The 27,434-nt window shown below is 45.3% G+C and overlaps 1 protein-coding gene across 1 annotated transcript; it reads left to right on the top strand.

Annotated features, from left to right (window-relative positions):
• Positions 1–23,937: 23,937 nt before the first annotated feature.
• Positions 23,938–26,950, top strand: LOC135302035 (inositol 1,4,5-trisphosphate receptor-interacting protein-like 1). Its single transcript, XM_064422599.1, has 2 exons — positions 23,938–23,953; positions 24,260–26,950. The coding sequence occupies exon 2, from the start codon at positions 24,263–24,265 to the stop codon at positions 25,817–25,819; it is 1,557 nt and encodes a 518-aa protein (XP_064278669.1). The 5' UTR covers positions 23,938–23,953; positions 24,260–24,262; the 3' UTR covers positions 25,820–26,950.
• The last annotated feature ends 484 nt before the right edge of the window (positions 26,951–27,434 follow it).

Raw genomic sequence — 27,434 nt, 5'->3', positions numbered from 1 at the left:
ACATGGTCCAAAGATTGCCCCATTGATTCCCATTGAAACCGCGAGATTTCGTTTCCCTTCCCGAAAGGAAATTTCATTTCCTTTCGGGAAGGGAAACGAAATCTTGCGACCCTGAAAAGAAAGGCTTACAAATGCCCTGGAAAGGAGATATGATGAAATGAAGGGCGGCTGAAAAAAATCCCAAGAGCCAGAAAATCGGGCTATTTAGTGACTACCAGAAAATGGTGTGGGAGGAAATGTGGTGCAGTGCAAGGAGCAAAAGTTAGCAAAACTAAGCACCCAGATGCTGCAAAGTCCCGGCAAAATGTTGAGGAGGAAGACACAACTTGCAGGGGAAGATATGAGAGCCATGGCATGGTTGCTGAAGAAAAAAAAAAAAAAATTTTCAAATTTAGTGACTACTAGAAAATGGGCTAGGATTATATGATGTGCAGTGCAAAGGAGCAAAAGATGCCAAAACTAAGCTCACAGATGCTGCAAAGGCAGGGCAGAAAGTCGAGGGGGAAGACACGACTTGCAGGGGAAGATATGAGAGCCATGGCATGGATACTGGGAAAAAAAAAAAAAAAATCTTCGCCAAGTTGAAACCCACCAAAAGGCATGAGATGCTGTCAAGTGGTGGGACATGGTCCAAAGATTGCCCCATTGATTCCCATTGAAACCGCGAGATTTCGTTTCCCTTCCCGAAAGGAAATTTCATTTCCTTTCGGGAAGGGAAACGAAATCTCGCGACCCTGAAAAGAAAGGCTTACAAATGCCCTGGAAAGGAGATATGATGAAATGAAGGGCGGCTGACAAAAATCCCAAGAGCCAGAAAATCGGGCTATTTAGTGACTACCAGAAAATGGTGTGGGAGGAAATGTGGTGCAGTGCAAGGAGCAAAAGTTAGCAAAACTAAGCACCCAGATGCTGCAAAGTCGCGGCAAAATGTTGAGGAGGAAGACACAACTTGCAGGGGAAGATATGAGAGCCATGGCATGGTTGCTGAAGAAAAAAAAAAAAAAATTTTCAAATTTAGTGACTACTAGAAAATGGGCTAGGATTATATGATGTGCAGTGCAAAGGAGCAAAAGATGCCAAAACTAAGCTCACAGATGCTGCAAAGGCAGGGCAGAAAGTCGAGGGGGAAGACACGACTTGCAGGGGAAGATATGAGAGCCATGGCATGGATACTGGGAAAAAAAAAAAAAAAATCTTCGCCAAGTTGAAACCCACCAAAAGGCATGAGATGCTGTCAAGTGCTGGGACATGGTCCAAAGATTGCCCCATTGATTCCCATTGAAACCGCGAGATTTCGTTTCCCTTCCCGAAAGGAAATTTCATTTCCTTTCGGGAAGGGAAACGAAATCTCGCGACCCTGAAAAGAAAGGCTTACAAATGCCCTGGAAAGGAGATATGATGAAATGAAGGGCGGCTGACAAAAATCCCAAGAGCCAGAAAATCGGGCTATTTAGTGACTACCAGAAAATGGTGTGGGAGGAAATGTGGTGCAGTGCAAGGAGCAAAAGTTAGCAAAACTAAGCACCCAGATGCTGCAAAGTCCCGGCAAAATGTTGAGGAGGAAGACACAACTTGCAGGGGAAGATATGAGAGCCATGGCATGGTTGCTGAAGAAAAAAAAAAAAAAATTTTCAAATTTAGTGACTACTAGAAAATGGGCTAGGATTATATGATGTGCAGTGCAAAGGAGCAAAAGATGCCAAAACTAAGCTCACAGATGCTGCAAAGGCAGGGCAGAAAGTCGAGGGGGAAGACACGACTTGCAGGGGAAGATATGAGAGCCATGGCATGGATACTGGGAAAAAAAAAAAAAACTCTTCGCCAAGTTGAAACCCACCAAAAGGCATGAGATGCTGTTAAGTGGTGGGACATGGTCCAAAGATTGCCCCATTGATTCCCATTGAAACCGCGAGATTTCGTTTCCCTTCCCGAAAGGAAATTTCATTTCCTTTCGGGAAGGGAAACGAAATCTCGCGACCCTGAAAAGAAAGGCTTACAAATGCCCTGGAAAGGAGATATGATGAAATGAAGGGCGGCTGACAAAAATCCCAAGAGCCAGAAAATCGGGCTATTTAGTGACTACCAGAAAATGGTGTGGGAGGAAATGTGGTGCAGTGCAAGGAGCAAAAGTTAGCAAAACTAAGCACCCAGATGCTGCAAAGTCCCGGCAAAATGTTGAGGAGGAAGACAAAACTTGCAGGGGAAGATATGAGAGCCATGGCATGGTTGCTGAAGAAAAAAAAAAAAAAATTTTTCAAATTTAGTGACTACTAGAAAATGGGCTAGGATTATATGATGTGCAGTGCAAAGGAGCAAAAGATGCCAAAACTAAGCTCACAGATGCTGCAAAGGCAGGGCAGAAAGTCGAGGGGGAAGACACGACTTGCAGGGGAAGATATGAGAGCCATGGCATGGATACTGGGAAAAAAAAAAACAACTCTTCGCCAAGTTGAAACCCACCAAAAGGCATGAGATGCTGTCAAGTGGTGGGACATGGTCCAAAGATTGCCCCATTGATTCCCATTGAAACCGCGAGATTTCGTTTCCCTTCCCGAAAGGAAATTTCATTTCCTTTCGGGAAGGGAAACGAAATCTCGCGACCCTGAAAAGAAAGGCTTACAAATGCCCTGGAAAGGAGATATGATGAAATGAAGGGCGGCTGACAAAAATCCCAAGAGCCAGAAAATCGGGCTATTTAGTGACTACCAGAAAATGGTGTGGGAGGAAATGTGGTGCAGTGCAAGGAGCAAAAGTTAGCAAAACTAAGCACCCAGATGCTGCAAAGTCCCGGCAAAATGTTGAGGAGGAAGACACAACTTGCAGGGGAAGATATGAGAGCCATGGCATGGTTGCTGAAGAAAAAAAAAAAAAAATTTTTCAAATTTAGTGACTACTAGAAAATGGGCTAGGATTATATGATGTGCAGTGCAAAGGAGCAAAAGATGCCAAAACTAAGCTCACAGATGCTGCAAAGGCAGGGCAGAAAGTCGAGGGGGAAGACACGACTTGCAGGGGAAGATATGAGAGCCATGGCATGGATACTGGGGAAAAAAAAAAAAAATCTTCGCCAAGTTGAAACCCACCAAAAGGCATGAGATGCTGTCAAGTGGTGGGACATGGTCCAAAGATTGCCCCATTGATTCCCATTGAAACCGCGAGATTTCGTTTCCCTTCCCGAAAGGAAATTTCATTTCCTTTCGGGAAGGGAAACGAAATCTCGCGACCCTGAAAAGAAAGGCTTACAAATGCCCTGGAAAGGAGATATGATGAAATGAAGGGCGGCTGACAAAAATCCCAAGAGCCAGAAAATCGGGCTATTTAGTGACTACCAGAAAATGGTGTGGGAGGAAATGTGGTGCAGTGCAAGGAGCAAAAGTTAGCAAAACTAAGCACCCAGATGCTGCAAAGTCCCGGCAAAATGTTGAGGAGGAAGACACAACTTGCAGGGGAAGATATGAGAGCCATGGCATGGTTGCTGAAGAAAAAAAAAAAAAAATTTTTCAAATTTAGTGACTACTAGAAAATGGGCTAGGATTATATGATGTGCAGTGCAAAGGAGCAAAAGATGCCAAAACTAAGCTCACAGATGCTGCAAAGGCAGGGCAGAAAGTCGAGGGGGAAGACACGACTTGCAGGGGAAGATATGAGAGCCATGGCATGGATACTGGGAAAAAAAAAAAAAAATCTTCGCCAAGTTGAAACCCACCAAAAGGCATGAGATGCTGTCAAGTGCTGGGACATGGTCCAAAGATTGCCCCATTGATTCCCATTGAAACCGCGAGATTTCGCTTCCCTTCCCGAAAGGAAATTTCATTTCCTTTCGGGAAGGGAAGCGAAATCTCGCGACCCTGAAAAGAAAGGCTTACAAATGCCCTGGAAAGGAGATATGATGAAATGAAGGGCGGCTGACAAAAATCCCAAGAGCCAGAAAATCGGGCTATTTAGTGACTACCAGAAAATGGTGTGGGAGGAAATGTGGTGCAGTGCAAGGAGCAAAAGGTAGCAAAACTAAGCACCCAGATGCTGCAAAGTCCCGGCAAAATGTTGAGGAGGAAGACACAACTTGCAGGGGAAGATATGAGAGCCATGGCATGGTTGCTGAAGAAAAAAAAAAAAAAATTTTCAAATTTAGTGACTACTAGAAAATGGGCTAGGATTATATGATGTGCAGTGCAAAGGAGCAAAAGATGCCAAAACTAAGCTCACAGATGCTGCAAAGGCAGGGCAGAAAGTCGAGGGGGAAGACACGACTTGCAGGGGAAGATATGAGAGCCATGGCATGGATACTGCGAAAAAAAAAAAAAAAATCTTCGCCAAGTTGAAACCCACCAAAAGGCATGAGATGCTGTCAAGTGCTGGGACATGGTCCAAAGATTGCCCCATTGATTCCCATTGAAACCGCGAGATTTCGTTTCCCTTCCCGAAAGGAAATTTCATTTCCTTTCGGGAAGGGAAACGAAATCTCGCGACCCTGAAAAGAAAGGCTTACAAATGCCCTGGAAAGGAGATATGATGAAATGAAGGGCGGCTGACAAAAATCCCAAGAGCCAGAAAATCGGGCTATTTAGTGACTACCAGAAAATGGTGTGGGAGGAAATGTGGTGCAGTGCAAGGAGCAAAAGTTAGCAAAACTAAGCACCCAGATGCTGCAAAGTCCCGGCAAAATGTTGAGGAGGAAGACACAACTTGCAGGGGAAGATATGAGAGCCATGGCATGGTTGCTGAAGAAAAAAAAAAAAATTTTTCAAATTTAGTGACTACTAGAAAATGGGCTAGGATTATATGATGTGCAGTGCAAAGGAGCAAAAGATGCCAAAACTAAGCTCACAGATGCTGCAAAGGCAGGGCAGAAAGTCGAGGGGGAAGACACGACTTGCAGGGGAAGATATGAGAGCCATGGCATGGATACTGGGAAAAAAAAAAAAAACTCTTCGCCAAGTTGAAACCCACCAAAAGGCATGAGATGCTGTCAAGTGGTGGGACATGGTCCAAAGATTGCCCCATTGATTCCCATTGAAACCGCGAGATTTCGTTTCCCTTCCCGAAAGGAAATTTCATTTCCTTTCGGGAAGGGAAACGAAATCTCGCGACCCTGAAAAGAAAGGCTTACAAATGCCCTGGAAAGGAGATATGATGAAATGAAGGGCGGCTGAAAAAAATCCCAAGAGCCAGAAAATCGGGCTATTTAGTGACTACCAGAAAATGGTGTGGGAGGAAATGTGGTGCAGTGCAAGGAGCAAAAGTTAGCAAAACTAAGCACCCAGATGCTGCAAAGTCCCGGCAAAATGTTGAGGAGGAAGACACAACTTGCAGGGGAAGATATGAGAGCCATGGCATGGTTGCTGAAGAAAAAAAAAAAAAAATTTTCAAATTTAGTGACTACTAGAAAATGGGCTAGGATTATATGATGTGCAGTGCAAAGGAGCAAAAGATGCCAAAACTAAGCTCACAGATGCTGCAAAGGCAGGGCAGAAAGTCGAGGGGGAAGACACGACTTGCAGGGGAAGATATGAGAGCCATGGCATGGATACTGGGAAAAAAAAAAAAAAAATCTTCGCCAAGTTGAAACCCACCAAAAGGCATGAGATGCTGTCAAGTGCTGGGACATGGTCCAAAGATTGCCCCATTGATTCCCATTGAAACCGCGAGATTTCGTTTCCCTTCCCGAAAGGAAATTTCATTTCCTTTCGGGAAGGGAAACGAAATCTCGCGACCCTGAAAAGAAAGGCTTACAAATGCCCTGGAAAGGAGATATGATGAAATGAAGGGCGGCTGAAAAAAATCCCAAGAGCCAGAAAATCGGGCTATTTAGTGACTACCAGAAAATGGTGTGGGAGGAAATGTGGTGCGGTGCAAGGAGCAAAAGTTAGCAAAACTAAGCACCCAGATGCTGCAAAGTCCCGGCAAAATGTTGAGGAGGAAGACACAACTTGCAGGGGAAGATATGAGAGCCATGGCATGGTTGCTGAAGAAAAAAAAAAAAAAATTTTTCAAATTTAGTGACTACTAGAAAATGGGCTAGGATTATATGATGTGCAGTGCAAAGGAGCAAAAGATGCCAAAACTAAGCTCACAGATGCTGCAAAGGCAGGGCAGAAAGTCGAGGGGGAAGACACGACTTGCAGGGGAAGATATGAGAGCCATGGCATGGATACTGGGAAAAAAAAAAAAAAAATCTTCGCCAAGTTGAAACCCACCAAAAGGCATGAGATGCTGTCAAGTGGTGGGACATGGTCCAAAGATTGCCCCATTGATTCCCATTGAAACCGCGAGATTTCGTTTCCCTTCCCGAAAGGAAATTTCATTTCCTTTCGGGAAGGGAAACGAAATCTCGCGACCCTGAAAAGAAAGGCTTACAAATGCCCTGGAAAGGAGATATGATGAAATGAAGGGCGGCTGAAAAAAATCCCAAGAGCCAGAATATCGGGCTATTTAGTGTACTACCAGAAAATGGTGTGGGAGGAAATGTGGTGCAGTGCAAGGAGCAAAAGTTAGCAAAACTAAGCACCCAGATGCTGCAAAGTCCCGGCAAAATGTTGAGGAGGAAGACACAACTTGCAGGGGAAGATATGAGAGCCATGGCATGGTTGCTGAAGAAAAAAAAAAAAAATTTTTCAAATTTAGTGACTACTAGAAAATGGGCTAGGATTATATGATGTGCAGTGCAAAGGAGCAAAAGATGCCAAAACTAAGCTCACAGATGCTGCAAAGGCAGGGCAGAAAGTCGAGGGGGAAGACACGACTTGCAGGGGAAGATATGAGAGCCATGGCATGGATACTGGGAAAAAAAAAAAAAAATCTTCGCCAAGTTGAAACCCACCAAAAGGCATGAGATGCTGTCAAGTGGTGGGACATGGTCCAAAGATTGCCCCATTGATTCCCATTGAAACCGCGAGATTTCGTTTCCCTTCCCGAAAGGAAATTTCATTTCCTTTCGGGAAGGGAAACGAAATCTCGCGACCCTGAAAAGAAAGGCTTACAAATGCCCTGGAAAGGAGATATGATGAAATGAAGGGCGGCTGAAAAAAATCCCAAGAGCCAGAAAATCGGGCTATTTAGTGACTACCAGAAAATGGTGTGGGAGGAAATGTGGTGCAGTGCAAGGAGCAAAAGTTAGCAAAACTAAGCACCCAGATGCTGCAAAGTCCCGGCAAAATGTTGAGGAGGAAGACACAACTTGCAGGGGAAGATATGAGAGCCATGGCATGGTTGCTGAAGAAAAAAAAAAAAAATTTTCAAATTTAGTGACTACTAGAAAATGGGCTAGGATTATATGATGTGCAGTGCAAAGGAGCAAAAGATGCCAAAACTAAGCTCACAGATGCTGCAAAGGCAGGGCAGAAAGTCGAGGGGGAAGACACGACTTGCAGGGGAAGATATGAGAGCCATGGCATGGATACTGGGAAAAAAAAAAAAAAAATCTTCGCCAAGTTGAAACCCACCAAAAGGCATGAGATGCTGTCAAGTGCTGGGACATGGTCCAAAGATTGCCCCATTGATTCCCATTGAAACCGCGAGATTTCGTTTCCCTTCCCGAAAGGAAATTTCATTTCCTTTCGGGAAGGGAAACGAAATCTCGCGACCCTGAAAAGAAAGGCTTACAAATGCCCTGGAAAGGAGATATGATGAAATGAAGGGCGGCTGACAAAAATCCCAAGAGCCAGAAAATCGGGCTATTTAGTGACTACCAGAAAATGGTGTGGGAGGAAATGTGGTGCAGTGCAAGGAGCAAAAGTTAGCAAAACTAAGCACCCAGATGCTGCAAAGTCGCGGCAAAATGTTGAGGAGGAAGACACAACTTGCAGGGGAAGATATGAGAGCCATGGCATGGTTGCTGAAGAAAAAAAAAAAAAAATTTTCAAATTTAGTGACTACTAGAAAATGGGCTAGGATTATATGATGTGCAGTGCAAAGGAGCAAAAGATGCCAAAACTAAGCTCACAGATGCTGCAAAGGCAGGGCAGAAAGTCGAGGGGGAAGACACGACTTGCAGGGGAAGATATGAGAGCCATGGCATGGATACTGGGAAAAAAAAAAAAAAAATCTTCGCCAAGTTGAAACCCACCAAAAGGCATGAGATGCTGTCAAGTGCTGGGACATGGTCCAAAGATTGCCCCATTGATTCCCATTGAAACCGCGAGATTTCGTTTCCCTTCCCGAAAGGAAATTTCATTTCCTTTCGGGAAGGGAAACGAAATCTCGCGACCCTGAAAAGAAAGGCTTACAAATGCCCTGGAAAGGAGATATGATGAAATGAAGGGCGGCTGACAAAAATCCCAAGAGCCAGAAAATCGGGCTATTTAGTGACTACCAGAAAATGGTGTGGGAGGAAATGTGGTGCAGTGCAAGGAGCAAAAGTTAGCAAAACTAAGCACCCAGATGCTGCAAAGTCCCGGCAAAATGTTGAGGAGGAAGACACAACTTGCAGGGGAAGATATGAGAGCCATGGCATGGTTGCTGAAGAAAAAAAAAAAAAAATTTTCAAATTTAGTGACTACTAGAAAATGGGCTAGGATTATATGATGTGCAGTGCAAAGGAGCAAAAGATGCCAAAACTAAGCTCACAGATGCTGCAAAGGCAGGGCAGAAAGTCGAGGGGGAAGACACGACTTGCAGGGGAAGATATGAGAGCCATGGCATGGATACTGGGAAAAAAAAAAAAAACTCTTCGCCAAGTTGAAACCCACCAAAAGGCATGAGATGCTGTTAAGTGGTGGGACATGGTCCAAAGATTGCCCCATTGATTCCCATTGAAACCGCGAGATTTCGTTTCCCTTCCCGAAAGGAAATTTCATTTCCTTTCGGGAAGGGAAACGAAATCTCGCGACCCTGAAAAGAAAGGCTTACAAATGCCCTGGAAAGGAGATATGATGAAATGAAGGGCGGCTGACAAAAATCCCAAGAGCCAGAAAATCGGGCTATTTAGTGACTACCAGAAAATGGTGTGGGAGGAAATGTGGTGCAGTGCAAGGAGCAAAAGTTAGCAAAACTAAGCACCCAGATGCTGCAAAGTCCCGGCAAAATGTTGAGGAGGAAGACAAAACTTGCAGGGGAAGATATGAGAGCCATGGCATGGTTGCTGAAGAAAAAAAAAAAAAAATTTTTCAAATTTAGTGACTACTAGAAAATGGGCTAGGATTATATGATGTGCAGTGCAAAGGAGCAAAAGATGCCAAAACTAAGCTCACAGATGCTGCAAAGGCAGGGCAGAAAGTCGAGGGGGAAGACACGACTTGCAGGGGAAGATATGAGAGCCATGGCATGGATACTGGGAAAAAAAAAAACAACTCTTCGCCAAGTTGAAACCCACCAAAAGGCATGAGATGCTGTCAAGTGGTGGGACATGGTCCAAAGATTGCCCCATTGATTCCCATTGAAACCGCGAGATTTCGTTTCCCTTCCCGAAAGGAAATTTCATTTCCTTTCGGGAAGGGAAACGAAATCTCGCGACCCTGAAAAGAAAGGCTTACAAATGCCCTGGAAAGGAGATATGATGAAATGAAGGGCGGCTGACAAAAATCCCAAGAGCCAGAAAATCGGGCTATTTAGTGACTACCAGAAAATGGTGTGGGAGGAAATGTGGTGCAGTGCAAGGAGCAAAAGTTAGCAAAACTAAGCACCCAGATGCTGCAAAGTCCCGGCAAAATGTTGAGGAGGAAGACACAACTTGCAGGGGAAGATATGAGAGCCATGGCATGGTTGCTGAAGAAAAAAAAAAAAAAATTTTCAAATTTAGTGACTACTAGAAAATGGGCTAGGATTATATGATGTGCAGTGCAAAGGAGCAAAAGATGCCAAAACTAAGCTCACAGATGCTGCAAAGGCAGGGCAGAAAGTCGAGGGGGAAGACACGACTTGCAGGGGAAGATATGAGAGCCATGGCATGGATACTGGGAAAAAAAAAAACAACTCTTCGCCAAGTTGAAACCCACCAAAAGGCATGAGATGCTGTCAAGTGGTGGGACATGGTCCAAAGATTGCCCCATTGATTCCCATTGAAACCGCGAGATTTCGTTTCCCTTCCCGAAAGGAAATTTCATTTCCTTTCGGGAAGGGAAACGAAATCTCGCGACCCTGAAAAGAAAGGCTTACAAATGCCCTGGAAAGGAGATATGATGAAATGAAGGGCGGCTGACAAAAATCCCAAGAGCCAGAAAATCGGGCTATTTAGTGACTACCAGAAAATGGTGTGGGAGGAAATGTGGTGCAGTGCAAGGAGCAAAAGTTAGCAAAACTAAGCACCCAGATGCTGCAAAGTCCCGGCAAAATGTTGAGGAGGAAGACAAAACTTGCAGGGGAAGATATGAGAGCCATGGCATGGTTGCTGAAGAAAAAAAAAAAAAAATTTTTCAAATTTAGTGACTACTAGAAAATGGGCTAGGATTATATGATGTGCAGTGCAAAGGAGCAAAAGATGCCAAAACTAAGCTCACAGATGCTGCAAAGGCAGGGCAGAAAGTCGAGGGGGAAGACACGACTTGCAGGGGAAGATATGAGAGCCATGGCATGGATACTGGGAAAAAAAAAAAAAAATCTTCGCCAAGTTGAAACCCACCAAAAGGCATGAGATGCTGTCAAGTGGTGGGACATGGTCCAAAGATTGCCCCATTGATTCCCATTGAAACCGCGAGATTTCGTTTCCCTTCCCGAAAGGAAATTTCATTTCCTTTCGGGAAGGGAAACGAAATCTCGCGACCCTGAAAAGAAAGGCTTACAAATGCCCTGGAAAGGAGATATGATGAAATGAAGGGCGGCTGACAAAAATCCCAAGAGCCAGAAAATCGGGCTATTTAGTGACTACCAGAAAATGGTGTGGGAGGAAATGTGGTGCAGTGCAAGGAGCAAAAGTTAGCAAAACTAAGCACCCAGATGCTGCAAAGTCCCGGCAAAATGTTGAGGAGGAAGACACAACTTGCAGGGGAAGATATGAGAGCCATGGCATGGTTGCTGAAGAAAAAAAAAAAAAAATTTTCAAATTTAGTGACTACTAGAAAATGGGCTAGGATTATATGATGTGCAGTGCAAAGGAGCAAAAGATGCCAAAACTAAGCTCACAGATGCTGCAAAGGCAGGGCAGAAAGTCGAGGGGGAAGACACGACTTGCAGGGGAAGATATGAGAGCCATGGCATGGATACTGGGAAAAAAAAAAAAAACTCTTCGCCAAGTTGAAACCCACCAAAAGGCATGAGATGCTGTTAAGTGGTGGGACATGGTCCAAAGATTGCCCCATTGATTCCCATTGAAACCGCGAGATTTCGTTTCCCTTCCCGAAAGGAAATTTCATTTCCTTTCGGGAAGGGAAACGAAATCTCGCGACCCTGAAAAGAAAGGCTTACAAATGCCCTGGAAAGGAGATATGATGAAATGAAGGGCGGCTGACAAAAATCCCAAGAGCCAGAAAATCGGGCTATTTAGTGACTACCAGAAAATGGTGTGGGAGGAAATGTGGTGCAGTGCAAGGAGCAAAAGTTAGCAAAACTAAGCACCCAGATGCTGCAAAGTCCCGGCAAAATGTTGAGGAGGAAGACAAAACTTGCAGGGGAAGATATGAGAGCCATGGCATGGTTGCTGAAGAAAAAAAAAAAAAAATTTTTCAAATTTAGTGACTACTAGAAAATGGGCTAGGATTATATGATGTGCAGTGCAAAGGAGCAAAAGATGCCAAAACTAAGCTCACAGATGCTGCAAAGGCAGGGCAGAAAGTCGAGGGGGAAGACACGACTTGCAGGGGAAGATATGAGAGCCATGGCATGGATACTGGGAAAAAAAAAAAAAAAATCTTCGCCAAGTTGAAACCCACCAAAAGGCATGAGATGCTGTCAAGTGGTGGGACATGGTCCAAAGATTGCCCCATTGATTCCCATTGAAACCGCGAGATTTCGTTTCCCTTCCCGAAAGGAAATTTCATTTCCTTTCGGGAAGGGAAACGAAATCTCGCGACCCTGAAAAGAAAGGCTTACAAATGCCCTGGAAAGGAGATATGATGAAATGAAGGGCGGCTGACAAAAATCCCAAGAGCCAGAAAATCGGGCTATTTAGTGACTACCAGAAAATGGTGTGGGAGGAAATGTGGTGCAGTGCAAGGAGCAAAAGTTAGCAAACCTAAGCACCCAGATGCTGCAAAGTCCCGGCAAAATGTTGAGGAGGAAGACACAACTTGCAGGGGAAGATATGAGAGCCATGGCATGGTTGCTGAAGAAAAAAAAAAAAAAATTTTCAAATTTAGTGACTACTAGAAAATGGGCTAGGATTATATGATGTGCAGTGCAAAGGAGCAAAAGATGCCAAAACTAAGCTCACAGATGCTGCAAAGGCAGGGCAGAAAGTCGAGGGGGAAGACACGACTTGCAGGGGAAGATATGAGAGCCATGGCATGGATACTGGGAAAAAAAAAAAAAAAATCTTCGCCAAGTTGAAACCCACCAAAAGGCATGAGATGCTGTCAAGTGGTGGGACATGGTCCAAAGATTGCCCCATTGATTCCCATTGAAACCGCGAGATTTCGTTTCCCTTCCCGAAAGGAAATTTCATTTCCTTTCGGGAAGGGAAACGAAATCTCGCGACCCTGAAAAGAAAGGCTTACAAATGCCCTGGAAAGGAGATATGATGAAATGAAGGGCGGCTGACAAAAATCCCAAGAGCCAGAAAATCGGGCTATTTAGTGACTACCAGAAAATGGTGTGGGAGGAAATGTGGTGCAGTGCAAGGAGCAAAAGTTAGCAAACCTAAGCACCCAGATGCTGCAAAGTCCCGGCAAAATGTTGAGGAGGAAGACACAACTTGCAGGGGAAGATATGAGAGCCATGGCATGGTTGCTGAAGAAAAAAAAAAAAAAAATTTTTCAAATTTAGTGACTGCTAGAAAATGGGCTAGGATTATATGATGTGCAGTGCAAAGGAGCAAAAGATGCCAAAACTAAGCTCACAGATGCTGCAAAGGCAGGGCAGAAAGTCGAGGGGGAAGACACGACTTGCAGGGGAAGATATGAGAGCCATGGCATGGATACTGGGAAAAAAAAAAAAAAATCTTCGCCAAGTTGAAACCCACCAAAAGGCATGAGATGCTGTCAAGTGGTGGGACATGGTCCAAAGATTGCCCCATTGATTCCCATTGAAACCGCGAGATTTCGTTTCCCTTCCCGAAAGGAAATTTCATTTCCTTTCGGGAAGGGAAACGAAATCTCGCGACCCTGAAAAGAAAGGCTTACAAATGCCCTGGAAAGGAGATATGATGAAATGAAGGGCGGCTGACAAAAATCCCAAGAGCCAGAATATCGGGCTATTTAGTGTACTACCAGAAAATGGTGTGGGAGGAAATGTGGTGCAGTGCAAGGAGCAAAAGTTAGCAAAACTAAGCACCCAGATGCTGCAAAGTCGCGGCAAAATGTTGAGGAGGAAGACACAACTTGCAGGGGAAGATATGAGAGCCATGGCATGGTTGCTGAAGAAAAAAAAAAAAAAATTTTTCAAATTTAGTGACTACTAGAAAATGGGCTAGGATTATATGATGTGCAGTGCAAAGGAGCAAAAGATGCCAAAACTAAGCTCACAGATGCTGCAAAGGCAGGGCAGAAAGTCGAGGGGGAAGACACGACTTGCAGGGGAAGATATGAGAGCCATGGCATGGATACTGGGAAAAAAAAAAAAAAATCTTCGCCAAGTTGAAACCCACCAAAAGGCATGAGATGCTGTCAAGTGGTGGGACATGGTCCAAAGATTGCCCCATTGATTCCCATTGAAACCGCGAGATTTCGTTTCCCTTCCCGAAAGGAAATTTCATTTCCTTTCGGGAAGGGAAACGAAATCTCGCGACCCTGAAAAGAAAGGCTTACAAATGCCCTGGAAAGGAGATATGATGAAATGAAGGGCGGCTGAAAAAAATCCCAAGAGCCAGAAAATCGGGCTATTTAGTGACTACCAGAAAATGGTGTGGGAGGAAATGTGGTGCAGTGCAAGGAGCAAAAGTTAGCAAAACTAAGCACCCAGATGCTGCAAAGTCGCGGCAAAATGTTGAGGAGGAAGACACAACTTGCAGGGGAAGATATGAGAGCCATGGCATGGTTGCTGAAGAAAAAAAAAAAATTTTTTTCAAATTTAGTGACTACTAGAAAATGGGCTAGGATTATATGATGTGCAGTGCAAAGGAGCAAAAGATGCCAAAACTAAGCTCACAGATGCTGCAAAGGCAGGGCAGAAAGTCGAGGGGGAAGACACGACTTGCAGGGGAAGATATGAGAGCCATGGCATGGATACTGGGAAAAAAAAAAAAAAATCTTCGCCAAGTTGAAACCCACCAAAAGGCATGAGATGCTGTCAAGTGGTGGGACATGGTCCAAAGATTGCCCCATTGATTCCCATTGAAACCGCGAGATTTCGTTTCCCTTCCCGAAAGGAAATTTCATTTCCTTTCGGGAAGGGAAACGAAATCTCGCGACCCTGAAAAGAAAGGCTTACAAATGCCCTGGAAAGGAGATATGATGAAATGAAGGGCGGCTGAAAAAAATCCCAAGAGCCAGAAAATCGGGCTATTTAGTGACTACCAGAAAATGGTGTGGGAGGAAATGTGGTGCAGTGCAAGGAGCAAAAGTTAGCAAACCTAAGCACCCAGATGCTGCAAAGTCCCGGCAAAATGTTGAGGAGGAAGACACAACTTGCAGGGGAAGATATGAGAGCCATGGCATGGTTGCTGAAGAAAAAAAAAAAAAAAATTTTTCAAATTTAGTGACTACTAGAAAATGGGCTAGGATTATATGATGTGCAGTGCAAAGGAGCAAAAGATGCCAAAACTAAGCTCACAGATGCTGCAAAGGCAGGGCAGAAAGTCGAGGGGGAAGACACGACTTGCAGGGGAAGATATGAGAGCCATGGCATGGATACTGGGAAAAAAAAAAAAAATCTTCGCCAAGTTGAAACCCACCAAAAGGCATGAGATGCTGTCAAGTGGTGGGACATGGTCCAAAGATTGCCCCATTGATTCCCATTGAAACCGCGAGATTTCGTTTCCCTTCCCGAAAGGAAATTTCATTACCTTTCGGGAAGGGAAACGAAATCTCGCGACCCTGAAAAGAAAGGCTTACAAATGCCCTGGAAAGGAGATATGATGAAATGAAGGGCGGCTGAAAAAAATCCCAAGAGCCAGAAAATCGGGCTATTTAGTGACTACCAGAAAATGGTGTGGGAGGAAATGTGGTGCGGTGCAAGGAGCAAAAGTTAGCAAAACTAAGCACCCAGATGCTGCAAAGTCCCGGCAAAATGTTGAGGAGGAAGACACAACTTGCAGGGGAAGATATGAGAGCCATGGCATGGTTGCTGAAGAAAAAAAAAAATTTTTTTCAAATTTAGTGACTACTAGAAAATGGGCTAGGATTATATGATGTGCAGTGCAAAGGAGCAAAAGATGCCAAAACTAAGCTCACAGATGCTGCAAAGGCAGGGCAGAAAGTCGAGGGGGAAGACACGACTTGCAGGGGAAGATATGAGAGCCATGGCATGGATACTGGGAAAAAAAAAAAAAAATCTTCGCCAAGTTGAAACCCACCAAAAGGCATGAGATGCTGTCAAGTGGTGGGACATGGTCCAAAGATTGCCCCATTGATTCCCATTGAAACCGCGAGATTTCGTTTCCCTTCCCGAAAGGAAATTTCATTTCCTTTCGGGAAGGGAAACGAAATCTCGCGACCCTGAAAAGAAAGGCTTACAAATGCCCTGGAAAGGAGATATGATGAAATGAAGGGCGGCTGACAAAAATCCCAAGAGCCAGAATATCGGGCTATTTAGTGTACTACCAGAAAATGGTGTGGGAGGAAATGTGGTGCAGTGCAAGGAGCAAAAGTTAGCAAAACTAAGCACCCAGATGCTGCAAAGTCGCGGCAAAATGTTGAGGAGGAAGACACAACTTGCAGGGGAAGATATGAGAGCCATGGCATGGTTGCTGAAGAAAAAAAAAAAAAAATTTTTCAAATTTAGTGACTACTAGAAAATGGGCTAGGATTATATGATGTGCAGTGCAAAGGAGCAAAAGATGCCAAAACTAAGCTCACAGATGCTGCAAAGGCAGGGCAGAAAGTCGAGGGGGAAGACACGACTTGCAGGGGAAGATATGAGAGCCATGGCATGGATACTGGGAAAAAAAAAAAAAAATCTTCGCCAAGTTGAAACCCACCAAAAGGCATGAGATGCTGTCAAGTGGTGGGACATGGTCCAAAGATTGCCCCATTGATTCCCATTGAAACCGCGAGATTTCGTTTCCCTTCCCGAAAGGAAATTTCATTTCCTTTCGGGAAGGGAAACGAAATCTCGCGACCCTGAAAAGAAAGGCTTACAAATGCCCTGGAAAGGAGATATGATGAAATGAAGGGCGGCTGAAAAAAATCCCAAGAGCCAGAAAATCGGGCTATTTAGTGACTACCAGAAAATGGTGTGGGAGGAAATGTGGTGCAGTGCAAGGAGCAAAAGTTAGCAAAACTAAGCACCCAGATGCTGCAAAGTCCCGGCAAAATGTTGAGGAGGAAGACACAACTTGCAGGGGAAGATATGAGAGCCATGGCATGGTTGCTGAAGAAAAAAAAAAAATTTTTTTCAAATTTAGTGACTACTAGAAAATGGGCTAGGATTATATGATGTGCAGTGCAAAGGAGCAAAAGATGCCAAAACTAAGCTCACAGATGCTGCAAAGGCAGGGCAGAAAGTCGAGGGGGAAGACACGACTTGCAGGGGAAGATATGAGAGCCATGGCATGGATACTGGGAAAAAAAAAAAAAAAAATCTTCGCCACGTTGAAACCCACCAAAAGGCATGAGATGCTGTCAAGTGGTGGGACATGGTCCAAAGATTGCCCCATTGATTCCCATTGAAACCGCGAGATTTCGTTTCCCTTCCCGAAAGGAAATTTCATTTCCTTTCGGGAAGGGAAACGAAATCTCGCGACCCTGAAAAGAAAGGCTTACAAATGCCCTGGAAAGGAGATATGATGAAATGAAGGGCGGCTGAAAAAAATCCCAAGAGCCAGAAAATCGGGCTATTTAGTGACTACCAGAAAATGGTGTGGGAGGAAATGTGGTGCGGTGCAAGGAGCAAAAGTTAGCAAAACTAAGCACCCAGATGCTGCAAAGTCCCGGCAAAATGTTGAGGAGGAAGACACAACTTGCAGGGGAAGATATGAGAGCCATGGCATGGTTGCTGAAGAAAAAAAAAATTTTTTTTCAAATTTAGTGACTACTAGAAAATGGGCTAGGATTATATGATGTGCAGTGCAAAGGAGCAAAAGATGCCAAAACTAAGCTCACAGATGCTGCAAAGGCAGGGCAGAAAGTCGAGGGGGAAGACACGACTTGCAGGGGAAGATATGAGAGCCATGGCATGGATACTGGGAAAAAAAAAAAAAAATCTTCGCCAAGTTGAAACCCACCAAAAGGCATGAGATGCTGTCAAGTGGTGGGACATGGTCCAAAGATTGCCCCATTGATTCCCATTGAAACCGCGAGATTTCGTTTCCCTTCCCGAAAGGAAATTTCATTTCCTTTCGGGAAGGGAAACGAAATCTCGCGACCCTGAAAAGAAAGGCTTACAAATGCCCTGGAAAGGAGATATGATGAAATGAAGGGCGGCTGAAAAAAATCCCAAGAGCCAGAAAATCGGGCTATTTAGTGACTACCAGAAAATGGTGTGGGAGGAAATGTGGTGCAGTGCAAGGAGCAAAAGTTAGCAAACCTAAGCACCCAGATGCTGCAAAGTCGCGGCAAAATGTTGAGGAGGAAGACACAACTTGCAGGGGAAGATATGAGAGCCATGGCATGGTTGCTGAAGAAAAAAAAAAAAAAAATTTTTCAAATTTAGTGACTACTAGAAAATGGGCTAGGATTATATGATGTGCAGTGCAAAGGAGCAAAAGATGCCAAAACTAAGCTCACAGATGCTGCAAAGGCAGGGCAGAAAGTCGAGGGGGAAGACACGACTTGCAGGGGAAGATATGAGAGCCATGGCATGGATACTGGGAAAAAAAAAAAAAATCTTCGCCAAGTTGAAACCCACCAAAAGGCATGAGATGCTGTCAAGTGGTGGGACATGGTCCAAAGATTGCCCCATTGATTCCCATTGAAACCGCGAGATTTCGTTTCCCTTCCCGAAAGGAAATTTCATTTCCTTTCGGGAAGGGAAACGAAATCTCGCGACCCTGAAAAGAAAGGCTTACAAATGCCCTGGAAAGGAGATATGATGAAATGAAGGGCGGCTGAAAAAAATCCCAAGAGCCAGAAAATCGGGCTATTTAGTGACTACCAGAAAATGGTGTGGGAGGAAATGTGGTGCGGTGCAAGGAGCAAAAGTTAGCAAAACTAAGCACCCAGATGCTGCAAAGTCCCGGCAAAATGTTGAGGAGGAAGACACAACTTGCAGGGGAAGATATGAGAGCCATGGCATGGTTGCTGAAGAAAAAAAAAATTTTTTTCAAATTTAGTGACTACTAGAAAATGGGCTAGGATTATATGATGTGCAGTGCAAAGGAGCAAAAGATGCCAAAACTAAGCTCACAGATGCTGCAAAGGCAGGGCAGAAAGTCGAGGGGGAAGACACGACTTGCAGGGGAAGATATGAGAGCCATGGCATGGATACTGGGAAAAAAAAAAAAAAATCTTCGCCAAGTTGAAACCCACCAAAAGGCATGAGATGCTGTCAAGTGGTGGGACATGGTCCAAAGATTGCCCCATTGATTCCCATTGAAACCGCGAGATTTCGTTTCCCTTCCCGAAAGGAAATTTCATTTCCTTTCGGGAAGGGAAACGAAATCTCGCGACCCTGAAAAGAAAGGCTTACAAATGCCCTGGAAAGGAGATATGATGAAATGAAGGGCGGCTGACAAAAATCCCAAGAGCCAGAAAATCGGGCTATTTAGTGACTACCAGAAAATGGTGTGGGAGGAAATGTGGTGCAGTGCAAGGAGCAAAAGTTAGCAAAACTAAGCACCCAGATGCTGCAAAGTCCCGGCAAAATGTTGAGGAGGAAGACACAACTTGCAGGGGAAGATATGAGAGCCATGGCATGGTTGCTGAAGAAAAAAAAAAAAAAATTTTTCAAATTTAGTGACTACTAGAAAATGGGCTAGGATTATATGATGTGCAGTGCAAAGGAGCAAAAGATGCCAAAACTAAGCTCACAGATGCTGCAAAGGCAGGGCAGAAAGTCGAGGGGGAAGACACGACTTGCAGGGGAAGATATGAGAGCCATGGCATGGATACTGGGAAAAAAAAAAAAAAAATCTTCGCCAAGTTGAAACCCACCAAAAGGCATGAGATGCTGTCAAGTGGTGGGACATGGTCCAAAGATTGCCCCATTGATTCCCATTGAAACCGCGAGATTTCGTTTCCCTTCCCGAAAGGAAATTTCATTTCCTTTCGGGAAGGGAAACGAAATCTCGCAACCCTGAAAAGAAAGGCTTACAAATGCCCTGGAAAGGAGATATGATGAAATGAAGGGCGGATGACAAAAATCCCAAGAGCCAGAAAATCGGGCTATTTAGTGTACTACCAGAAAATGGTGTGGGAGGAAATGTTGTGCAGTGCAAGGAGCAAAAGTTAGCAAAACTAAGCACCCAGATGCTGCAAAGTCGCGGCAAAATGTTGAGGAGGAAGACACAACTTGCAGGGGAAGATATGAGAGCCATGGCATGGTTGCTGAAGAAAAAAAAAAAAAAATTTTTCAAATTTAGTGACTACTAGAAAATGGGCTAGGATTATATGATGTGCAGTGCAAAGGAGCAAAAGATGCCAAAACTAAGCTCACAGATGCTGCAAAGGCAGGGCAGAAAGTCGAGGGGGAAGACACGACTTGCAGGGGAAGATATGAGAGCCATGGCATGGATACTGGGAAAAAAAAAAAAAAAAATCTTCGCCACGTTGAAACCCACCAAAAGGCATGAGATGCTGTCAAGTGGTGGGACATGGTCCAAAGATTGCCCCATTGATTCCCATTGAAACCGCGAGATTTCGTTTCCCTTCCCGAAAGGAAATTTCATTTCCTTTCGGGAAGGGAAACGAAATCTCGCGACCCTGAAAAGAAAGGCTTACAAATGCCCTGGAAAGGAGATATGATGAAATGAAGGGCGGCTGACAAAAATCCCAAGAGCCAGAAAATCGGGCTATTTAGTGACTACCAGAAAATGGTGTGGGAGGAAATGTGGTGCAGTGCAAGGAGCAAAAGTTAGCAAAACTAAGCACCCAGATGCTGCAAAGTCCCGGCAAAATGTTGAGGAGGAAGACACAACTTGCAGGGGAAGATATGAGAGCCATGGCATGGTTGCTGAAGAAAAAAAAAAAAAAATTTTTCAAATTTAGTGACTACTAGAAAATGGGCTAGGATTATATGATGTGCAGTGCAAAGGAGCAAAAGATGCCAAAACTAAGCTCACAGATGCTGCAAAGGCAGGGCAGAAAGTCGAGGGGGAAGACACGACTTGCAGGGGAAGATATGAGAGCCATGGCATGGATACTGGGAAAAAAAAAAAAAAAATCTTCGCCAAGTTGAAACCCACCAAAAGGCATGAGATGCTGTCAAGTGGTGGGACATGGTCCAAAGATTGCCCCATTGATTCCCATTGAAACCGCGAGATTTCGTTTCCCTTCCCGAAAGGAAATTTCATTTCCTTTCGGGAAGGGAAACGAAATCTCGCGACCCTGAAAAGAAAGGCTTACAAATGCCCTGGAAAGGAGATATGATGAAATGAAGGGCGGATGACAAAAATCCCAAGAGCCAGAAAATCGGGCTATTTAGTGTACTACCAGAAAATGGTGTGGGAGGAAATGTTGTGCAGTGCAAGGAGCAAAAGTTAGCAAAACTAAGCACCCAGATGCTGCAAAGTCGCGGCAAAATGTTGAGGAGGAAGACACAACTTGCAGGGGAAGATATGAGAGCCATGGCATGGTTGCTGAAGAAAAAAAAAAAAAAATTTTTCAAATTTAGTGACTACTAGAAAATGGGCTAGGATTATATGATGTGCAGTGCAAAGGAGCAAAAGATGCCAAAACTAAGCTCACAGATGCTGCAAAGGCAGGGCAGAAAGTCGAGGGGGAAGACACGACTTGCAGGGGAAGATATGAGAGCCATGGCATGGATACTGGGAAAAAAAAAAAAAAAAATCTTCGCCACGTTGAAACCCACCAAAAGGCATGAGATGCTGTCAAGTGGTGGGACATGGTCCAAAGATTGCCCCATTGATTCCCATTGAAACCGCGAGATTTCGTTTCCCTTCCCGAAAGGAAATTTCATTTCCTTTCGGGAAGGGAAACGAAATCTCGCAACCCTGAAAAGAAAGGCTTACAAATGCCCTGGAAAGGAGATATGATGAAATGAAGGGCGGCTGACAAAAATCCCAAGAGCCAGAAAATCGGGCTATTTAGTGACTACCAGAAAATGGTGTGGGAGGAAATGTGGTGCAGTGCAAGGAGCAAAAGTTAGCAAAACTAAGCACCCAGATGCTGCAAAGTCCCGGCAAAATGTTGAGGAGGAAGACACAACTTGCAGGGGAAGATATGAGAGCCATGGCATGGTTGCTGAAGAAAAAAAAAAAAAAATTTTTCAAATTTAGTGACTACTAGAAAATGGGCTAGGATTATATGATGTGCAGTGCAAAGGAGCAAAAGATGCCAAAACTAAGCTCACAGATGCTGCAAAGGCAGGGCAGAAAGTCGAGGGGGAAGACACGACTTGCAGGGGAAGATATGAGAGCCATGGCATGGATACTGGGGAAAAAAAAAAAAAATCTTCGCCACGTTGAAACCCACCAAAAGGCATGAGATGCTGTCAAGTGGTGGGACATGGTCCAAAGATTGCCCCATTGATTCCCATTGAAACCGCGAGATTTCGTTTCCCTTCCCGAAAGGAAATTTCATTTCCTTTCGGGAAGGGAAACGAAATCTCGCGACCCTGAAAAGAAAGGCTTACAAATGCCCTGGAAAGGAGATATGATGAAATGAAGGGCGGCTGACAAAAATCCCAAGAGCCAGAAAATCGGGCTATTTAGTGACTACCAGAAAATGGTGTGGGAGGAAATGTGGTGCGGTGCAAGGAGCAAAAGTTAGCAAAACTAAGCACCCAGATGCTGCAAAGTCCCGGCAAAATGTTGAGGAGGAAGACACAACTTGCAGGGGAAGATATGAGAGCCATGGCATGGTTGCTGAAGAAAAAAAAAAAAAAAATTTTTCAAATTTAGTGACTACTAGAAAATGGGCTAGGATTATATGATGTGCAGTGCAAAGGAGCAAAAGATGCCAAAACTAAGCTCACAGATGCTGCAAAGGCAGGGCAGAAAGTCGAGGGGGAAGACACGACTTGCAGGGGAAGATATGAGAGCCATGGCATGGATACTGGGGAAAAAAAAAAAAAAAATCTTCGCCACGTTGAAACCCACCAAAAGGCATGAGATGCTGTCAAGTGGTGGGACATGGTCCAAAGATTGCCCCATTGATTCCCATTGAAACCGCGAGATTTCGTTTGCCTTCCCGAAAGGAAATTTCATTTCCTTTCGGGAAGGGAAACGAAATCTCGCGACCCTGAAAAGAAACGAAATCTCGCGACCCTGAAAAGAAAGGCTTACAAATGCCCTGGAAAGGAGATATGATGAAATGAAGGGCGGCTGACAAAAATCCCAAGAGCCAGAAAATCGGGCTATTTAGTGACTACCAGAAAATGGTGTGGGAGGAAATGTTGTGCAGTGCAAGGAGCAAAAGTTAGCAAAACTAAGCACCCAGATGCTGCAAAGTCCCGGCAAAATGTTGAGGAGGAAGACACAACTTGCAGGGGAAGATATGAGAGCCATGGCATGGTTGCTGGAAAAAAAAAAAAAAAATTTTAAAATTTAGTGACTACTAGAAAATGGGCTAGGATTATATGATGTGCAGTGCAAAGGAGCAAAAGATGCCAAAACTAAGCACCCAGATGCTGCAAAGTCCCGGCAAAATTTTGAGGAGGAAGACACAACTTGCAGGGGAAGATATTTGAGCCATGGCATGTTTGCTGAAAGAAAAATAAAAATAAAAATTGAAAATTTAATGACGTGGAGGAATCAGTCCCGGAGTATAAGATGTGCAGTGCAATGGAGTAAAAGATGCCAAAACTAAGCTCACAGATGCTTCAAAAGAAGGGCAAAAATTCAAGGACCAGGACACGACTTGCAGGGGAAGATATGAGAGCCATGGCATGGTTGTTGAAGAAAAAGAAAAAACAATCTTCGCCAAGCTTAAAGCCATCCAAAGGCATGGGATGCTGTCAAGTGCTGGGATTTGGTCCATAGATTGCCCCAATGATTCCCATTGGAATTGCAAGATTTCGTTTCCATTCACGAAACGAAATTTCATTTCCTTTCGGGAAGGGAAACGAAATCTCGCCACCCTGAAAAGAAAGGCTTCCAAACGCTCTGGAAAGGAGATACGATCAAATGAAATGCGTTTGGAAAAATCCCAAAACCCAGAAAACTGGGACATTGAGTGACTACAATAAAATGATCTGGGAGGAAAGGTGGTGCAGTGCGAGGGAGCTAAAGCTAGCAAAACAAGCTGACACATGCTGTAAAGGCAGGGCAAAAAGTCAAGGAGGAAGACACGACTTGCACGGGAAGATATGAGAGCCACGGCATGGCTGCTGAAAGAAAAAAAAAAAAAATTGAAAATTTAGTGACTACTAGGAACCAGACCAGGATTATAAGATGTGCAGTGCAAAGGACCAAAAGATGCCAAAGTTAAGAATGGCAGTTGTTTGGAAAAGCTTCAGTCAAGGGCAGCCCTAAGCAGAACACCTGGGCCACTCTGAGTGCCTGAGCCAGGAGTTGACTCAGCGAAAAAAGGGTGGGGTTGTCTGGATTGTGACATGCTGTGACACGTGTGACATCACGGGGGACGTGTCACAATGGGGTAGCTGAAAATAGGCCCCAGCAGGTGACGCTGGGCCTGCGTTGCCTTGGCAAGCGGTGAGTGCACACGTGGCGGGGAGGCTGGGCTGGGAACAAGGGCTGGGGCAGAAACGCTGCACCTGGGGCTGGCTTCTCCCCCTGCATGGAGGGACAGCCCCTCCTAGGAGAAGCTTGGGCAGGCCACAGGGCTGGAGCTGGAGCTGCTGGGGCAGTGCGACAGGCCTTGCTGCCTGCATGCTGTCTGTGTGGGGCCCTGTCCTTCCTGCGCCCAGCTCCCTGAGGATCCTCTCCTCCCCCCAGCAGCCAGTAGCTCTCTGCATTTCCATCCCACTCACAGTCTTCTCTCTCTCTCTCCTCCTGCAGACCATGGATCCCATGGTATTCCTTTTCTTGGTGTTGAAAAGCCTCATCCAGTACCCACAGCCCGTGGCTGACGGTTTGGATGAGGAAACACGTCTGCGCATGGAAGCGCGTGCCAAGCTCCTGGAATGGGAGAGGCTTCAGTTGGAGCAGGAGGTGGAACAGCTCACCCAGGAGCAGGGGAAGCAGGTGCAGCTCTTGCAGCTCTTAGCTGTTGCTGTGCTCCTGGCTCTTGTCTTGCTCCTGTGGTTCATTGCGTGGAAAAGCAGCCAGAGGAGAGAGGAGGATGAAGAAGGAAACCGTGGTGCCAATGAAGAGGAAGTGGGCAACGTTGGAGCAAATGAAGAAGACAATGTCGGAAATGTAGATGTCAATGCGGCTGTAATTGCAGAAAACAACGATGATGTTGCAAATGAAGCCCTAGCATATGATTTTGATGATCACGTTGGACAAGTTATAATGGAGCGCATCCAGTGGCCTGTACAGGACCTGCAGAGAGGCTGTGAATGGACAACTCAGCTCATGGACAATTATACAATTTACTTTGGGCATGTCTTGTCCAACAGCTTCTACCCAGTCCTGCAACGAGCCATCGGGGTGGGCAGTGCCTTTGAAGGCTGGAGTCCCCGTGAACAGGATGTCATCTACAGCGTGGTCATCCCCATGACTCCTCCCCGAGGCCACAGCTTCCACCTGGAGCTGGAGAGTGAAGAGCAGAGGCACGTGAGGAACTTCCGTGTCCGCGTGCAGCTGGAATGCACCTGCAGCAGGGAGCAGCAGGCTGAGGACATGCTGTGCTTCCTGCACCACCCCGAGGAGGAGCTGAGGAGCAATCAGGATCCCAGCCTCCTAGACACCCTGTGCACCGGTTCCTACCTTGATGTGCAGAAAACTGCCCGCTGGTTCCACCAGCTGGTGAGAGCAGTCTGGCCAGCTTTGCCTCAATCACACAACTGGCATTTAACACTGCTGCCCTCCACACGCTCCTGCCAGCTCAAGGTGACCTACGGCAAGGAAATCTTCAGGATTGAGATGCTCTTCGGGGTGCGGAGAGGTGACTCAGCCGTCTTTGTGTGCAGCCAGCCCAGAGAGGCCTACACAGCAAACACAACCTGGCCCGAGTCGTACGCTGTGGCAGAGGTTGAGTTCTTCCAGCACATTGCCAGGCAGGCCCCCCCTGACAGCCTGCACCTCAAATGCCTGCAGTTCTTCACCCGTCTTCCGCTGGGCTTTGGCTTTTCCACCTACACCATGAAGACCATTGTCATGCACCTGCTCAGTGTGGCACCCGTCTCAGCGTGGCGCAGGAGGAACCTCCTGGAACGACTGCAGGATATCATCAATAACCTGCACTTATGTCTGAGAGAAAAACGCCTCCAGCACTTCATTGTGGGCAACCAGAGGTTTCCTCAGGACATCAAGTTACCTGCTGATGTTCAAAGGGCTGAGCCATACAATCTCTTCCATCGCCTGGAGCAGCAGCCGGATGCCCACAGCCATGCGCTCTATGAGTACGACATTCTAGAAAAGTGGTTCAAAAGAATCCTTCTTGGTGAGGATTGACCCAATGAAGGGGAGAAGTCATGGCTATGAGCACAGAGCTGTGCTTGTGCTGCTGGCATCAGCCGCGCTACTGGCAGGAGAGAGCCACCTTGCAGTGCTCATTTGGTGCTTTAAGGAGAAGAGGATGCATGCAAAGTCTCTGGCGAAGGTCCCACAGCATGTCCTGCCATGTCTGCAAGTGAAGGGCTACAGGAGGGGTTTTTCTACCTCCTTTTATAGTTTCATTTTCCAAGAGGAGGATGTCATTAACCCCCTGTTTACGTGTGAACTCTGCCAGTGCTGAAAAAGCACATTAATAGAAGACGTGCCGTACATGCAGGGCCAAAGTCACAAAACCTGCCCTGCAAAATGGAGCTGTTCCTGGCCCTTGAAAAAGGGCAAAATTTAGAGCATGGAAGAAGTGGGAATGTGGGAGCGAAAGAAGAACAAACAAACAGGACAAAATCGACCAAGAGGACAAATCAACACTGCTGGCCCGGGATGAGTCAATGCATGAAGCTTCTCCTTGTTCGTGGACGGAACGCCTTTGCATCTGCATTGGAAAAATGGTGATGGAGCACTCCGGAAATTTGCCAGACATATAAGAATCTAGATGCTTATTTCATATATTTCTAGTGTATAATTATTATATACTATAAGTTTTATAAATTACATGTTCTTGTAAATTTTCATAAAATAATATAGAAATATGGATAATGTCAAAGGTATGAAATATTTAGTTATTTATGGCAGGATAAAATGTAAATTTGAAGAGTTGAAAGTGTAATTACATTTAAATAGTAACAGTAGAACATCGATTTAGTGTCAGTACCTGTTGCGACACATTCGATTTCTTTGTACATTTATATCTGGAATGTTTTTCATTAAAAAGATATATTTATAACATATATAACATGCATAGAATATATACATTCTGTATACATTATATATTTATATATTTGTTTAATATGTACTATATACCCAGTGCATATAATATATTATATATATGATATAACTTTTATACACATGAAAAGCCATATTTAGTCTCGCTATCTGTTGCGACCCATATTAATGCTCTAGAGTTAGGGCATTTATGAGTGGCAAGCTTGAAACTGCTTTCCTCTTGTTTCAATAAAATGCAATTCTGCAAAATCTGGAGTGTTCAAGATTTTATTACCCTCAAGCAGGCCAATATTAGTGGTAGATGCCACACACAGTTAACCTGGGCTCATGAACAGACTCCTTGAAATCAAACGGAGAGTGCTGCTATGGCTCTATACAGAAATTGAGCCCAGCTGCCCCCAGCCCCTCTGATCACAGAATCCCAGAATGGCTTGGCTTGGAAGGGCCCTTCGAAATGCTCTTGTTCCAGCCCTGCTGCCAAGGGCAGGGACACCTTCCGCCTGGCCACGTTGCCCCAAGGCCCATCCAAGCTGGCCTGGAACACTGCCAGGGATGGGGCAGCCACAGCTTCTGTGGGCAGCGTGGGCCAGGCCCAAGCAGCCTCCGCGGCCAGAATTCCTTGCCCATCTCCAGCCTAAGGCTGCCCTTCCTGTGTCAGGGGGAAGCCGCTGGCCCCGGCGCTGTGCCTGCAGGCCCTTGGCAACAGCCCCTCTGCAGGTCCCTTCTGGCTCCC

Source organism: Passer domesticus, chromosome 6 (assembly GCF_036417665.1).
Source record: "Passer domesticus isolate bPasDom1 chromosome 6, bPasDom1.hap1, whole genome shotgun sequence".
NCBI lineage: Eukaryota > Metazoa > Chordata > Aves > Passeriformes > Passeridae > Passer > Passer domesticus.
Note: the sequence above shows the minus strand (reverse complement) of the source record. Positions and strands in the feature narration are given on the sequence as shown.

Bases quoted from the DNA above. Each gene is read 5' to 3' on its own strand.
- LOC135302035 (XM_064422599.1), top strand. From the start codon at position 24,263: ATGGATCCCATGGTATTCCTTTTCTTGGTGTTGAAAAGCCTCATCCAG.